Source organism: Salmo trutta, chromosome 13 (genome assembly GCF_901001165.1).
Source record: "Salmo trutta chromosome 13, fSalTru1.1, whole genome shotgun sequence".
In the NCBI taxonomy this organism is placed as follows: domain Eukaryota; kingdom Metazoa; phylum Chordata; class Actinopteri; order Salmoniformes; family Salmonidae; genus Salmo; species Salmo trutta.
Window position 1 is genome coordinate 68,792,325 of NC_042969.1, and position 15,491 is coordinate 68,807,815.

The 15,491-nt window shown below is 44.3% G+C and overlaps 1 protein-coding gene across 5 annotated transcripts in view; it reads right to left on the reverse strand.

Annotated features, from left to right (window-relative positions):
* Nucleotides 1-13,449, reverse strand: part of vaspb (vasodilator stimulated phosphoprotein b) — a 33,674-nt gene extending 20,225 nt beyond the window's left edge. For 2 of the 5 annotated variants that reach the window (XM_029773424.1, XM_029773421.1), the window contains exon 1: nt 12,838-13,446. In XM_029773424.1, the coding sequence (XP_029629284.1) occupies nt 12,838-12,842 (5 nt within the window). In that variant the 5' untranslated portion in view covers nt 12,843-13,446. Of the gene's footprint in view, nt 1-12,837 lie in introns of all 5 variants that reach the window. The other 3 variants (XM_029773423.1, XM_029773422.1, XM_029773425.1) reach the window with 3 other exon arrangements.
* Between the last annotated feature and the right edge of the window lie 2,042 nt (nt 13,450-15,491).

Sequence of the window (15,491 nt, forward strand, 5' to 3'; positions counted from 1 at the left end):
CGGTTACACCAGCCTAATCTCAGGAGCTTGAAGTCATAAACAGCTCAATGCTTGAAGCACAGCAAAGAGCTGCTGGCAAACACACGAAAGTGCTGTTTGAATGAATGCTAACGAGCCTGCTGCTGCCTACCACCGCTCAGTCAGACTGCTCTATCAAATATCAAACCATAGACTTAATTATAACACACAGAAATACGAGCCTTAGGTCATTAATATGGTCAAATCCGGAAACGATCATTTCGAAAACAAAACGTTTATTCTTTCAGTGAAATACGAAACCGTTCCGTATTTTAGCTAACGGGTGGCATCCCAAGTCTAAATATTGCTGTTACATTGTACAACCTTCAATGTTATGTCATAATTATGTACAAATCTGGCAAATTAATTACGGTCTTTGTTAGGAATAAATGGTCTTCACACAGTTCGCAACGAGCCAGGCGGCCCAAACTGCGGCATATAACCTGACTGCTTGCACGGAACGCAAGAGAAGTGACACAATTTCCCTAGTTAAAAGAAATTCATGTTAGCAGGCAATATTAACTAAATATGCAGGTGTAAAAATATATGCTTGTGTATTGATTTTAAAGAAAGGCATTGATGTTTATGGTTAGGTACATTGGTGCAACGACAGTTCTTTTTTCGTGAATGCTCTTGTTAAATCATCACCCGTTTGTCGAAGTAGGCTGTGATTCGATGAGAAATTAACAGGCACCACATCCATTATATGCAACGCAGGACAAGCTAGATAAACTAGTAATATCATCAACCATGTGTAGTTAACTAGTGATTATGTTAAGATTGAACTTATCTTATAAAAAACAATCAATGCTAGTTAGCAACTTACCTTGGCTTCTTGCTGCACTCGCGTAACAGGTAGTCAGCCTGCCATGCAGGCTCCTCATGGAGTGCAATGTAGTCGGCCACAATCATGTCCAAAAATGCCGATTACCAATTGTTATGAAAACTTGAAATCGGCCATAATTAATCGTCCATTCCGATTAATCGGTCGACCTCTAGTTGCAACCGAGGACAGATGGTTTTTACACGCTAAGCGTTTTAGCACTCTGCGGTCCTGTTCTGTGAGCTTGTGTGGACTACCACTTCTCGGCTGAGCCGTCGTTGCTCCTAGACATTTCCATTTCACAATAACAGCACATACAGTTGACCGGGGCAGCTCTAGCAGGGTAAAAAATGACAAACTGACTTGTTGGAAAAGTGGCATCCTATGACAGTACCATGTTGAAAGTCACTGAGCTCTTCAGTAAGGCCATTCTACTGCCAATGTTTGCTATGGAGATTGCATGGCTGTGTACCTGATTTTATACACCAGTCAGCAACGGGTGTGGCTGAAATAGCTGAATCCACTAATTTGAAGGGGTGTCCACATACACTATCTATACAAAAGTATGTTAAGTGCTTGCCATGTCCTGCCATTGTGCCTTGTGGTCATTCATGCCAGACAAATTGTCCAGTTTAGCACATCACATCAACAGATCAATACAAAAATCGGTATTGCGCTCTAATTTGGTCACAGATACAGTCATATACAAATCAATAACGGTGCTCTACTCTAAAAGCTTTTTATTTTTCCAAAGATAAGAGTTTGAGTCGTAAATCATGAGTCATATTGAACATGACTAAAGGGAATGAATAACAGGTATCACAGTTCAGTTTATTCAGATCTCAGGAGGACTTCACGCCTATTGGAAATGTGAGCAAATGTTATTTCACTCATAGGTCCTCTTCCCTCTCAGCCCGCTTTAAAACGCTTTGAAAAACATCTCATTTGAAGTGAGAGCTAAAACAATGAAAAGTAAAGCAACGTTAACTCCCCCTCTCAGCCTTGATAGAAATATAGACCACAGTTCCATGTGGTGGATGATGATGATGCAGATACCGATATCACACATTCTTAAAAGCAGAGTAGAAATAACCTGGTCCTGTCTCTCTAGGATACAGCTCACAACCTGGGACTCTCTCTAGCATCACCAGGTGAGTACACACACAAACGACAGGGGCATAGGTGACCAACCGTGTGACCTCTTATCCAGTTTATGTACAAAAACATAAACAATTGCATTCGTTTTGGCTCAAAAATTACACTGACAGTTGAAGTTACCAGTGTCATCTGACTGTATTGTCCTCAATGAATTTACCCTCCAGTCAAGTACAGGGCTGTCAGTGACATCACAGACTCAGTGATACCTCTGGCCCAAGTGACACTGACACACAGTGGGACACAGACGGTAACTTCACTGAATAACAAGTAGTGTTAATCTCTCAAATACAAAAACACAGAGCATCCTCTTAAGCGTACAGCCTAAGTTATTTAATGCTGTCCAAATAAACAGTTGTGAAGATGGACCGCATACCTCAGACCCTTGAAGTACAGGTATTTGTAAGAGGCTAACCATATGGAGTGACTGGCTGACTACTGAAGCCCCAGACTAAAGATTGAGGAGGACCAGGGCCCCTGTGGTAATCCTTGGCCTACTGCTGGTAACTTTCCTAACTCTATCCTTCTCTCCGTCTCCCTCCCTTCCGCGTGCCTGCTCCCTCACACAGGTCCTAGCATGCTGCGACACAGACTTAGCTGGCTATCTTTTTTCCCTGTCTCTCTCTCTCTCAAAGTGTCGGACTCTCATTCTCTGTCTCTTATGTTCGGCCTCAAACTCTTATGCACCAACTCTCTCACTTTCTCTTCCTCAGTCAAGTTCAAACCACTCAGCATTCTTTGCGTCAGCATTCTTTGTGTGCTGACTCATCGGTGCCTGAGTTTCTCTGGAATAGGTCTCTCCAACGTTGTGGAAACGTTCCCTGGCTGTCTGGGCCAGGCCTCTGACCACTTGAAAGAGGCCGAGGAGCAAAAGCAGCATTCCAGCTCCTGAAGCGCTCTGGGGGGGCTGTGACTGGCACTCACTATGCCCTTATTTGGACCATCGAATCATCGCTCTCCTCTCTGCGTTTGCTTAATTCCTTTTACATGTCGAAGCGTATCCTCCCTGAGAAGCTAAGGAGGCAGAGGAGGCGGCAAACCCCCTTGGAGAAGATCCCCCTCATTAGGGGGTGAGAGATGAAGAGAAACTCCCCACCATCTCCCTATCTGTTGTCCAGACATGTAACTATGTCCACATCTCCAGAGAATATGCTATGGGTATGAAACTCACCGTGCACAAAAGAGGGAGCGAGGAAGGATAGAATCTAAATTGAGTTGATAACTCACTTTTATGGAGGTCTGTGAGTGCTGCCTGCCTCTGGCTTGACACTTAGCATTAGCTATATATTTCACTGAACAAAAATAACATTTAAAGTGTTGGTTTCATGACCTGAAATAAAAGATCCCTGAAATGTTCCATAGGCACAAAAAGCTTCTCAAATATTGTGGAAGTCCCTGTCAGTGAGAATTTCTCCTTTGCCAAAATAATCCATCCACCTGACAGGTGTGGCATATCAAGAAGCTGATTAAAGCGCATGAAAATTACACAGGTGCACCTTGTGCTGGGGACAATAAAAGGCCACTTTAAAATGTGCCATTTTAAAGAATTTGGAAGTACGTTCAACCGGCCTCACAATCGCAGACCACATGTAACCACTCCAGCCCAAGACCTCCACATACGGCTTCGTCACCTGATGGATCGTCTGAGACCAGCCACCTGGACAGCTGAAGAATCGGAGAAGTATTTCTGTCTGTAATAAAGCCCTTTTGTGGGTAAAAAAAAAAGTTATTCAGATTGGCTGGACTTGGTTTCCCAGTGGGTGGGCCTTGCCCGCAAGTGGGGCGGCAGGTAGCCTAGTGGTTAGCGCGTTGGACTAGTAACCGAAAGGTTGCAAGATCGACTCCCCGAGCTGACAAGGTAAAAATGTGTCGTTCTGCCCCTGAACAAGGCAGTTAACACACTGTTATAGGCCATCCTTGAAAATAAGAATTTGTTCTTAACTGACTCGCCTAGTTAAATAAAGATAACATTTAAATTAAAAAAGTGGGTAGGACTATGCCCTCCCAGGCACACCCATGGCTGCGCCCCTGCCCATTCATGTGAAATAAATAGATTAGGGCCTAATAAATGTTTTTCAATTAACTGATTTCCTTTTATTAACTGTAACTCAGTAAAATCGTTGAAATTGTTGCGTTCATATTTTTGTTCAGTATAGATGCTGAGTAGAAGTAGTGGAAATTCCTTTATCACCATCCTCAAAACGGGTCAACGCTGGTCAAGACACAGGAAGTCTCATTTTCATCTTAAGTACACAATCAAATCATGTATCTATCAAATGTTGCTGCCCTACTCTTTGATGGTATGCACGGTGTCTTCAAAACGGTTCAACTTGCCTCGTGGCCACTAAAGTTCATGCATGAACATGCTTATTACTTGAAAATGAAGCAATGGAACGAGGATCAGTAAGTCTACCTTTTGAATGAGGTGGTCATTTTTACAGTTACAGCCCATTGTGGACATTCAATAGAGACGATACAAGAATTCACTACCCATTGAAAAGGTATCCAAATGACTAAAACCTAGAATTATTCAACATAGATATTATCAGACGGAGAGACCCAACTGGGAGATCTGAAGAGGCAACCAGTCCCAGCGATAGCACAAAAGCTGATAGTTTCGGTAAACACGATTATTCGCTTCGCTATTCATTCACAAAAATGTCGCCCATGCAGGAAATAGTTTTCGATGCCCAATCTATTTAACCCACAGTGGCATCGCTTGAGCCTCGATATAAATCTTTCAACCAAAATATAGCTTTTATCCAGTCAATGCACTCTCAGCATCCTCATGTATGTCTGTAGGGGAAAGTCAGTAGACATGACAGAGAGAGTGCGATGGCTGTCACTATAAAACCGTTCTCCACAGACACCCATTATGCCACATTATGGAGTGGCACTCTCCTGAACCTACTCTCTGTGTGTGTGTGTGCGCCCATTAGCAATCTGATTCAGAACAACAGTGAATCACTAGACATTAATATTTGCCTAGGGAGGAAGAGAGAGTTATGAAACAAAGAGAAGAGGAGGAAGGAGAAATGGCAGCCTTTGCTGACCATGCATTAAATCATTACAGCATGGCTACTGCAACAAGACCCAGCCTGTCTCAGCCATGGCCAGCAACCACTATTAGAGTATCCAACATAGAGATCCTATTAAATGACTATTCTAGGTCCTAATTCTATGGTATCCAATGCCTAGTGGTTAGTCGCTCACCTACAGCTCCACAGTGACGGTGCAACTTGTACCCTGTGTAGCTATGCTGATGCCCTGGGCTCGTTGGGACAAAGCCAACCAAGGCCTGGAGCTGCCCAGGGAACCAGGAGGAGGATATGATGACAGTTGTTCCAGAGGCAACAGTGGCTCTGTGAACACAGTTTCCTCCTGACCTACAGCATCTATATGGATCAGCTGCAGCACTACATTTCTCACTGATGGGATATAAAAGGAGAAACTGGGAGCATTGGGAATGAGGGATATGGGTGTGTGGAAGGATACTAGCTAGGGTGGAGGGAAGGAACCTAAATGGTAAATATGGGAGTGTCAGGCTGAATCCCAAATCACCCCTTACCCTCGACCCTCCATTTGCTTATTCACACGTGCCTCCACTATATGCACGAGTGTCCCAAACCTGAGAGAGTAGCGGCTAATTAGACCCTCTGATAGCCACTAGGACCGAGCCAGCAAGGCTGCAGGCTCCAGAGCTAAGTGCTATCCCAACACACTGCGATATGTTTGGCGTTTGCGCAATTTCATAGAATTGAGAGTTGTACCTAATTATATGACACGTGCGTTTGATTCACCGTCAGTGTACCATGCTAAAGGAGGGTAAAGAGGATTCTTTTGTCAGAGGCAAAGAACAAAGCCCTATTGTTGCTTCCGGTTTACCATGCCCTACCCACCATTCTACAGACGCCTAGACTGTATACGTCTGAGTAACACCTCTGAACAAGGAGGGGGATATTGTAATCTAGATGCTTAGTAATAGAAGAAAACCCACAACAACCACCAAGGAAACTGGATTTGGCACTATTGAGACAATAGAAGGTTTTGTACATTGTGCACTGCTTCTAATCCCAAGGCAGGCCCCCACATAAAGGCCTATTTATTTGCCCTAGAACAAGGAGGACCGATGGGGGTAAATTGTTATGGGGGAGTGTTGATCAGGTGTTGACATAAAAGGCCAGTAGCGTTAAATGGGAGAGCTTGTGATAATGCATGGCACAGATTGCTCAGCCACAGCGACATTTAGTGTTAATGTATAAATGATGTGCAAAGTATTCTTTGGTGATACTACCACACGGTCTCTCATTGTGGTGAGGGAGAATCCCATTGATTTTTGTACAGGGAACCCACCTGAATGTACTTTCATAAACAAAGGAATTAAGGAAATAGTTTACTTATGGAGACATAGAAATCACCATACCAACATACACCAAATGATTAGTGATGGCAAATACACAATGACGTTGTGCCATAAAATTCTTAACTACATGATTACAGCAATGAATGTTACTAATGACTGTGTCAAACAGAGACAAAGTTAGACAAACACCTAAACATCAGACATAATAGCTCCTGACTCCTCAACCAGGGGTCACAGGGTCAAAAGATCACTGATGATGGTAGAGGGGGAGGGGAGGGTAGCAAGTGGAATACCCTCCCTGTGAGTCTACACTAGCCACCGGCTTCCAGTCTGGCCTCCATAGCCCATCCAGTCTGGCCTCCATAGCCCTTCCAGTCTGGCCTCCATAGCCCTTCCAGTCTGGCCTCCATAGCCCTTCCAGTCTGGCCTCCATAGCCCATCCAGTCTGGCCTCCATAGCCCATCCAGTCTGGCCTCCATAGCCCATCCAGTCTGGCCTCCATAGCCCTTCCAGTCTGGCCTCCATAGCCCTTCCAGTCTGGCCTCCATAGCCCTTCCAGTCTGGCCTCCATAGCCCATCCAGTCTGGCCTCCATAGCCCATCCAGTCTGGCCTCCATAGCCCTTCCAGTCTGGCCTCCATAGCCCTTCCAGTCTGGCCTCCATAGCCCTTCCAGTCTGGCCTCCATAGCCCTTCCAGTCTGGCCTCCATAGCCCTTCCAGTCTGGGCTCCATAGCCCTTCCAGTCTGGCCTCCATAGCCCTTCCAGTCTGGCCTCCATAGCCCTTCCAGTCTGGCCTCCATAGCCCTTCCAGTCTGGCCTCCATAGCCCTTCCAGTCTGGGCTCCATAGCCCTTCCAGTCTGGGCTCCATAGCCCTTCCAGTCTGGCCTCCATAGCCCTTCCAGTCTGGTCTCCATAGCCCTTCCAGTCTGGGCTCCATAGCTCATTTCAATACAGTCAGGCAGACAAAGAATGATGTGAGAGAAATAAAAGGAGACTGAAGGTGAGTCAGAATCGGTGTTCTTGCTTTTAAGTAGATCAATACTACATGTGCTCAGCATGGAGAGTGAAAGGAGAACATTTTAAAAACTGATGAGAGCAGCCTTTTATTACTCTAAACACACAAGGCGCCAGGTAGCCTAGCGGTTAAGGGATTGGGCCAGTAATCGAGCAAGACATTTAACCCTAATTGCTCCTGTAAGTCGCTCTGGATAAGAGTGTCTGCTAAATGACTACAATGTTGAACAAAAAAATGAATAAGTATGTGCTCAGCGTGGAGAGAGTGAAAGGGGAAAATGTCAAACTGGCGAGAGCTGTTGCTTGTAGACATACAGTATATATTTGACCTTTATTTAACTAGGCAAGTCAGTTAAGAACAAATTCTTACTTTCAATGACAGCCTAGTTGGTTAACTGCCTTGTTCAGGAGCAGAACGACAGATTTTTACCTTGGGGATTTGATCTTGCAACCTTTCGCTTACTAGTACAACACTAACCACTAGGCTACCTGCCAGCCCAGTATAGTATATCCTGATGCCTAGTCACTTAAAGTCAACACCTACTTTGGCCGCCTTTCCTTCCAGTTCTCTGCTGCCAATGACTGGAACGAATTGCAAAAATAAAAAAATAATCGCTGGAGTCATATCTCCCGCTCTAATTTTAAGCATCAGCTGTCAGAGCAGCTTACCGATCACTGTACCTGTACACAGCAAATCTGTAAACAGCTCACCCAACTACCTCATCCCCATATTGTTACTTATCCTCTTGCTCTTTTGCACCCCAGTATCTCTACTTGCACATCATCATCTGCACATCTAGCACTCCGGTGTTAATGCTAAATTGTAATCATTTCGCCTCTTTATTGCCTTACCTCCCTACTCTTCTACATTTTCACACACCGTGCATGGATGTTTCTATTGTGTTATTGACTGTGCGTTTGTTTATGTGTAACTGTTGTTTTTGTCGCACTGCTTTGCTTTATCTTGGCCAGGTCGCAGTTGTACATGAGAGCTTGTTCTCAACTGGCCTACATGGTTTAATAAAGGTGAAAAAAATAAACCCCTGCCTATTGATATTGTAATGGTACTCCTTGTATATAGCCTCATTATTGTGTTTTCGATTCTTCTTTAACTCTGTGTCATTGGTCATGTAGGGTACAAGCTCTTTCCCAAAGGTATGTGGACACCTGCTCATTGAACATCTCATTCCAAAATCATGGGCATTGATATGGAGTTGGTCACCCCTTTGGAAGCTCTTGTTGCATGCACTCTACTGGGGAGGCTTTCCACTAGATGTTGGAACATTGCTGCGGGGACTTGCTTCCATTCAGCCACATGAGCATTAGTGGGTGTCTTGCAGTCTGCGTTCCAATTCATCCCAAAGGAGTTCGATGGGGTTGAGGTCAGGGCTCTGTGCAGGCCAGTCAAGTTCTTCCACACGGATCTCGACAAACCATTTCTGTATGGACTTCGCTTTGTGCACAGGGACATTGTCATGCTGAAAGTTGGGAGCACAGAATCATCTAGAATGTCAGTGTATGCTGAGCATTAAGATTTCCCTTCACTGGAACTAAGGGGCTTAGCCCGAACCATGAAAAACAACCCCATTATTCCTCCTCCATCAAACTTTACAGTTGCCACTATGCATTTGGGCAGGTAGCGTTCTCCTGGCATCAGCTCAGCGGTCAACACCATAATGCCCTCGAAGCTCATCACTAAGCTAAAGACCCTGGGACTAAACACCTCCCTCTGCAACTGGATCCTGGACTTCCTGACGGGCCGCTCCCAGGTGGTAAGGGTAGGGAACAACACATCCGCCACGCTGATCCTCAACACAGGGGCCCCTCAGGGGTGCGTGCTCAGTCCCCTCCTGTACTCCCTGTTCACTCATGACTGCAAGGCCAGGCACAACTCCAACACCATCAAGTTTGCCAATGACAAGAGTGGTAGGCCTGATCACCGACAACAATGAGACAGCCTATAGGGAGGAGGTCAGAGACCTGGTCATGTGGTGCCAGGACAACAACCTCTCCCTCAACGTGATCAAGACAAAGGAGATGATTGTGAACTACAGGAGAAGGAGGACCGAGCACACCCCCATCCTCATCGAATGGGCTGTAGTGGAACAGGTTGAGAGCGTCAAATTCCTTGGTGTCCACATCACCAACAAAACTAACATGGTCCAAGCACACCAAGACAGTCGTGAAGAGGGCACGACAAAGCCTTTTCCCCCTCAGCAGACTGAAAATATTTGGCATAGGTCCTCAGATCGTCAAAAGGTTCTACAGCTGCACCATTGAGAGCATCCTGACTGGTTGCATCACTGCCTGGTATGGCAACTGCTTGGCCTCCGACCGCAAGGCACTTCAGAGGGTAGTGCGAACGGCCCAGTACATCACAAGCTTCCTGCCATCCAGGACATCTATACTCAGCGGTGTCAGAAGAAGTCCCCAAAAAATTCAAAGACTCCAGCCACCCTAGTCAGACTGTTCTCTGCTACCGCACGGCAAGCGGTAAAGGTGAACCAATTCGAGGTCCAAAAGGCTTCTTAACAGCTTCTACCCCCAAGCCATAAGACTCCTGAACAGCTAATCAAAGGGCTACCCAGACCCCTCTTTTACACTGCTGCTACTCTCTGTTTATAATTTTTGTATAGTCACTAACGCTACCTACATGTACATATTACCTCAATTGCCTCAACTAACCCATGCACATTGACTCTGTACCGGTACCCCCTGTAAATAGCCTCACTTGTTCATTTTACTGCTGCTGTTTAATTATTTGTTACTTTTATTTTCTATTTATCTATTTTTTACTTAACGCATTGTTGGTTAAGGGCTTGTAAGTAAGCATTTCACTGTAAGATCTACCCCTGCTGTATTTGGTGCATGTGTCATAAAATGTAATTTGATTCGCAAAACCCATATTTGTCCATCGGACTGCCAGATGATGAAGTGTGATTCATCACTCCAGAGAACGTGTTTCCAATGGTGGCGAGCTTTACACCACTCCAGCCGACATTTGGTATTGTGCATGGTGATCTGAGGCTTGTGAGCGGCTGCTCAGCCATGGAAACCTGACGAACAGTTCTTCCAGAGGCAGTTTGGAACTCAGTAGTGAGTGTTGCAACCGAGGACAGACAATTTTTTACACGTTATACGCTTCAGCACTCTGCGATCCCTTTCTGAGTTTGTGTGGACTACCACTTCTCGGTTGAGCCGTTGTTGCTCCTAGACGTTTCCATTTCACAATAACAGCACTTACAGTTGACCAGGGCATCTCTAGCAGGGCAGAAATTGACGAACTGACTTGTTGGAAAGGTAGCATCCTATGACAGTGCCACGTTGAACATCACTGAGCTCTCCAGTAAGGCCATTCGACTGCCAATGTTTGTCTCTGGAGATTGCATGGCTGTGTGGTCAATCTTATACACCTGTCAGCAACGGTTGTGGCTGAAATAGCCGAATCCACTAATTTGAAGAGGTGTCCACATACTTTTGTATATATGGTGTAAGTAACCATGTTGGGCTTAACTCAAATGGAAGGCAGTCTATTCAGGAAGTGATTTGAATTTAAAATTGACGTTTTTAAACTTTTGAAATAAAAAAGTTTGTACTTTTCAGTTTATTGAGTAGTGAAAACTAATTCAGTTTTTTTGATTGTTGAATTGTAATTTTGGTTTACTTCCAAAATTGACTGTCTTCAATTCAAATTGACTCCAACCATGGTAAGTAAGCATTTTACTGTAAGGTCTACCTACACCTGTTGTATAAAATTTGATTTGGTTTCAACACAGCGCATGGAATGACTTGTTAGATCAAATGTGGCATGTTTCACAACCACCTTACACTTGAAGGGTGTCCTGCGTAGGCCTACTGTATGCTAGCCCAGCCCAGGGGGGAGTCACTTAGTGTCAGACACCTGGAGCGAATCACAGCAGGTGTCACATTGTTAACAATGAATCCTCCAGCTGCTATTAATGAAGACTGATTTATTTCCTGTGTGTCAGTGTGCATACAGTCAGAGAGAAACATGGAGGAAACTGGCCAGAAAGGCTCAGCTGATTATGTTTATAGGGAGAATGTATGCAAAGCCAGGGTGGACAGAGAACATGTAACAAACTGCCTTGGATGTTTTGACTGAGGTTTCTATTTATTAGATTTGGGTCAGCTCAGGATCTAGGGCTAGGCCTACCTATATTGGGAGAAACCATGGAACATTTAACCAGTTGGCTGCACTTCTGTGTCAACATTCAAATACGGTAGACTATGCTGGAGGACAATGAACTTGATGATGTGACCGACAACATTACATTCCTCACCCATTATGTAAGCAAGGTAAATGACATGACCTCTTTAGGTGGGGCCGGAGACAATTTAGTAGGCCTAGAGGTCAGTGTTGGTTTTAGCAAAGTAAACCAAAGTGATCAGCAACAGGTTAAAAACAATACAAGGCCTTACTTGCCCAACTAGGTTTTACAAAAGCAGTGAGAGATTCAAGATTGGTTAAAGATACAGAACTCGTTGCACAGGTTATGGAAATACTACAAATATACCTTGTGGATAGAGTCAGAGTATACAAATGTACATATACCCAGGTCATATGCGAGGGGCCATTGTGTTTGAATCAGAAGAAGAAAAAAAATAACATTCCAGAAAAGCCTAACCAGTGTCTGCTTCAAAGTGTGTAATTGCCAACTGCACAGGCTTCAACAGGATGTGGAATTTGTAGACTGGAGTGTTCCATGCTCGGCGCAATTTGGTTCCGTGTACAGCCCTGGTTGGCCAACTACCAGAGTGAAAAAAATAGAGACGTTGCATGGATACGTGGTGTTATACGGCAAGCCAGCTGACCAGACTGCTCCATGCCCAGCTTACACAAGAGTGCTCAACCACAGGGCACCATTGCAGATAGCAGCAGTCCCATTTCCCAAATAAATCTTGATTCCATGATAAACCTAAATCACTATGGGACACAAATTGTTATTCAAGTAAAGTACAAATTACCCGCTCTAATGCCCACTGGGCCTAATGTACTGGAATTAGGCCACTAAACAATGTTCAACTATGACAGAGCAACAGGCTACTACTGTATGACAAGGGGACAGAGTCATATACATTTTTGACTGACACCAGACAGACACAGCTCCAGCTTGCACTTCTCCGATTCTCCTCTCACTCAGCCCCGTTCCAAAATTCAACTGGGCTACAAAGTGAAACATTGTATTAGGTATTCTACATTGAAACAAGTTGGTCTAGTCTGGCGGTCACTTTAATGACATGTTTAGTCTATCTTGAGTCCAAACTAGACTACCGAAACAGTTCGAGATCTATCGGTGTTACATGATAAATCATGTGACAGACTCTAAACAAAAACTTGCACCGTCCATGCTCGTGCACTACAAGCGCACAAAACTGTTGTATTGTAGTTCCAAAACAAAATAAACACAATGAACAGACCGATCAGATTTGACCCGCTTTACCTCATTGTTGGACGAGAATAGAGATCCTCTCCGATGCAGTTTTTTCGGCTTCAGATCTGAGCCCGGGTTCAAAAGCAAAACAATTAAATAAAAGACGACGATATCGGCGAGATACACATGTATCTACCCGCAAAGGGGTAGCCTACGATCCACAAGCAGGATAAAGATAAGCACACCTCGACGATTTCCTGGTTTCGGAGAGAGGGGTTGAAAGGCTGGATACAGTAGAGGAGCGCGCTTGTCAACTCCAATCAGGATCCGAGACTCATCTCTCCTTTCTAAACAGGCTACCATAAACCGTGCCAGGACAAACTAAAGTCGCTTTCTTATTTTTGTCAAAGTGGGAACTCCTCTTGATCGGTAATATGCTGTGAACCTTCTCTAGACCTTCGTCCCGGTCTGCGTAATTTCGTTGGTGTTTAAACCAGCTTTTAACTCGAAGTAGGTTTTCATTCCATGTTCACCGGCCCCTCCTCTCTGTAGTTAGAAAATAGGTCCTTGCTATCTGGGATCATTGGGACGTCCCTACCCCCATTGAAGTGGACATTTTAAAACGGTTTGGTTTTGGGGAGTGATGTCCATGGCCCAAGGATGCCGGATTGCACTAACCTTTGAAAAAAATCCACCTCGCTCTGCCTTTCCCTAGTGGTTGAAAGGCATAACTCCAATTCGGGTATTCAAGGTTGATAGAAAGTTGGGAACAAACTGTATTTATAATTATTTAAGCAACATAGGCCTGTTGGACTAAACAAGACTGCCCTATAATCAACGTTGTGCACATAAGGTGAATAGTGGTGAGAAAACAAATAGTTTAAGAAACTAGTTGTAGACTGTATGTAGGCAAAACAAATATATATATATATATATATATATATATATAGCCACATAGGTGCCGTGAACTGTGTAGGTAAGGCATAGTAGTACTGCCCCCCTGGAGCAAATGATGGTTATGTGGCTTGCGCAAGGGCACATTGACAGATTTTTCACCCTGCCAGCTCAGGTATTCAAACTGGCAACCTTTCGTTTACTGGCCAAACGCTCTAACCGCTAGGCTACCTGCCACCACCATAGGCCTTCTAACTTCATACATAATGAAGGAGGAAGATAATGGGAAAGAATATAGCAAATGATACAGTGCTGTCACCACCATGATATCTTGCACTGCATTCCTAAAACGTCTTGAGCGATACTGTAGCATTTTTCTCCTTATGGGGGAAGAGGGAACTGGAGCAGAAGAGGAAGGAATGCATTATGTCTCAATGGCATGTGTAAACATCTGAAGCCACTGGTAGGCCTGAACACACACGACAGCTGTCTACAGAGCAACTGTCAGCCTGTCACACAATTTGAGCTCCCTCCATTCAATCTGCTGTCTGCTGGCCACTACTGAAACTGCACCCACAAATAGAGTACACATTTGAAATTAATTTTTAAACTCATGTTAATTATATAAATCAGATTTTCCACATCCAAGCATGTAAATGTGTTTGAAACTGGTGAGAAAATGAAAATGTGTGAGTCAAAGACAGTCCCTCTACTCCCAGAAAGTGGTTCACCTAGAAGTAGACTGTGCTGTAATGCTAGGATTCTCCCCTCCTGTCCTCTGTACCACTTTTCCAGTGTGACGTCAGCTCTCTCCATAGTTGGCACAGTTTCACATGGTACCTGTTGGACTTGGACACAAGTGATTAGATAATATGAGAGTTAGATTAAGGTAGAGACCAAGGTTATGTTAGAGTGGCTGGACAGTGAGAGATAAGTGGAAGACCCGGGTACATTAGGTGTGTGTGTGAGAGAGAGTTTGTGCCCTCTTTTTTAGAGAGGGCATTATGTAAATCAGGAATCTAGTTTACTGCATTGTAGGACTGTAGCAAAAATGAGAGAAGAGATTTAAACTCAGTCTGGAAAACAATGTGAATGGTGGTGGAGGCAAGGGGTTGAGTACTAATCATTTTAATTAGGATTAATATGGGTCATGGATTATTTCACTGTGCATAATAGATAACATTTTCTTATGAAAAGGAGTGTGTGTTTGGACAGGAGAGAGGTAGGAGGGGGGGGGGGGGGGGGGGGGGGGGGGGTTGAGAGATCTGGGCTGCTGAAGGAAGCTAAAGAAATGTAGCCCAAATGAGCTGACTAGGTCTCTGACCTCTACTAGGGGAAATGGGGAAGATGACCTAAGGCACAAATATGTAAGTCACAGCACAGTGGAAGAAGATAGGTCTATGTTAAGGAGGATATAGAGCTGAAACTCTTAATTTTTTCTTTGTGAGGACAATGCTTTATCAAACCTTAACGGTTTGTCCCTCTTCAACTGTTTGCTCGGTCTGAAGACTGGTGGTGTTTGACAGGTATTGAGTGTTGCTCAGCATTTTGCACTCATGTAGCCTGAAGTAGTTAAAAGGTTTAAGCACGCCCTCTGCTGGGCAGCCAAACAAAATACAATACTAATATCCGCCGCTAGATGGCGGAAGATACTACCTGTTTTTATTAAGAGGAGAATGATTTTATGGGTTAATATTGATAATGAAGTGTAGGCCTACTATTTTGTTTGAGAAAAAAATATTCCAGTCAGTTTGTATACCTAAACTACATTTGTTGCCATCTAGTCTATAGTTGCGCCCTTATCTGACTTATCAGGGAAAAGAACAACA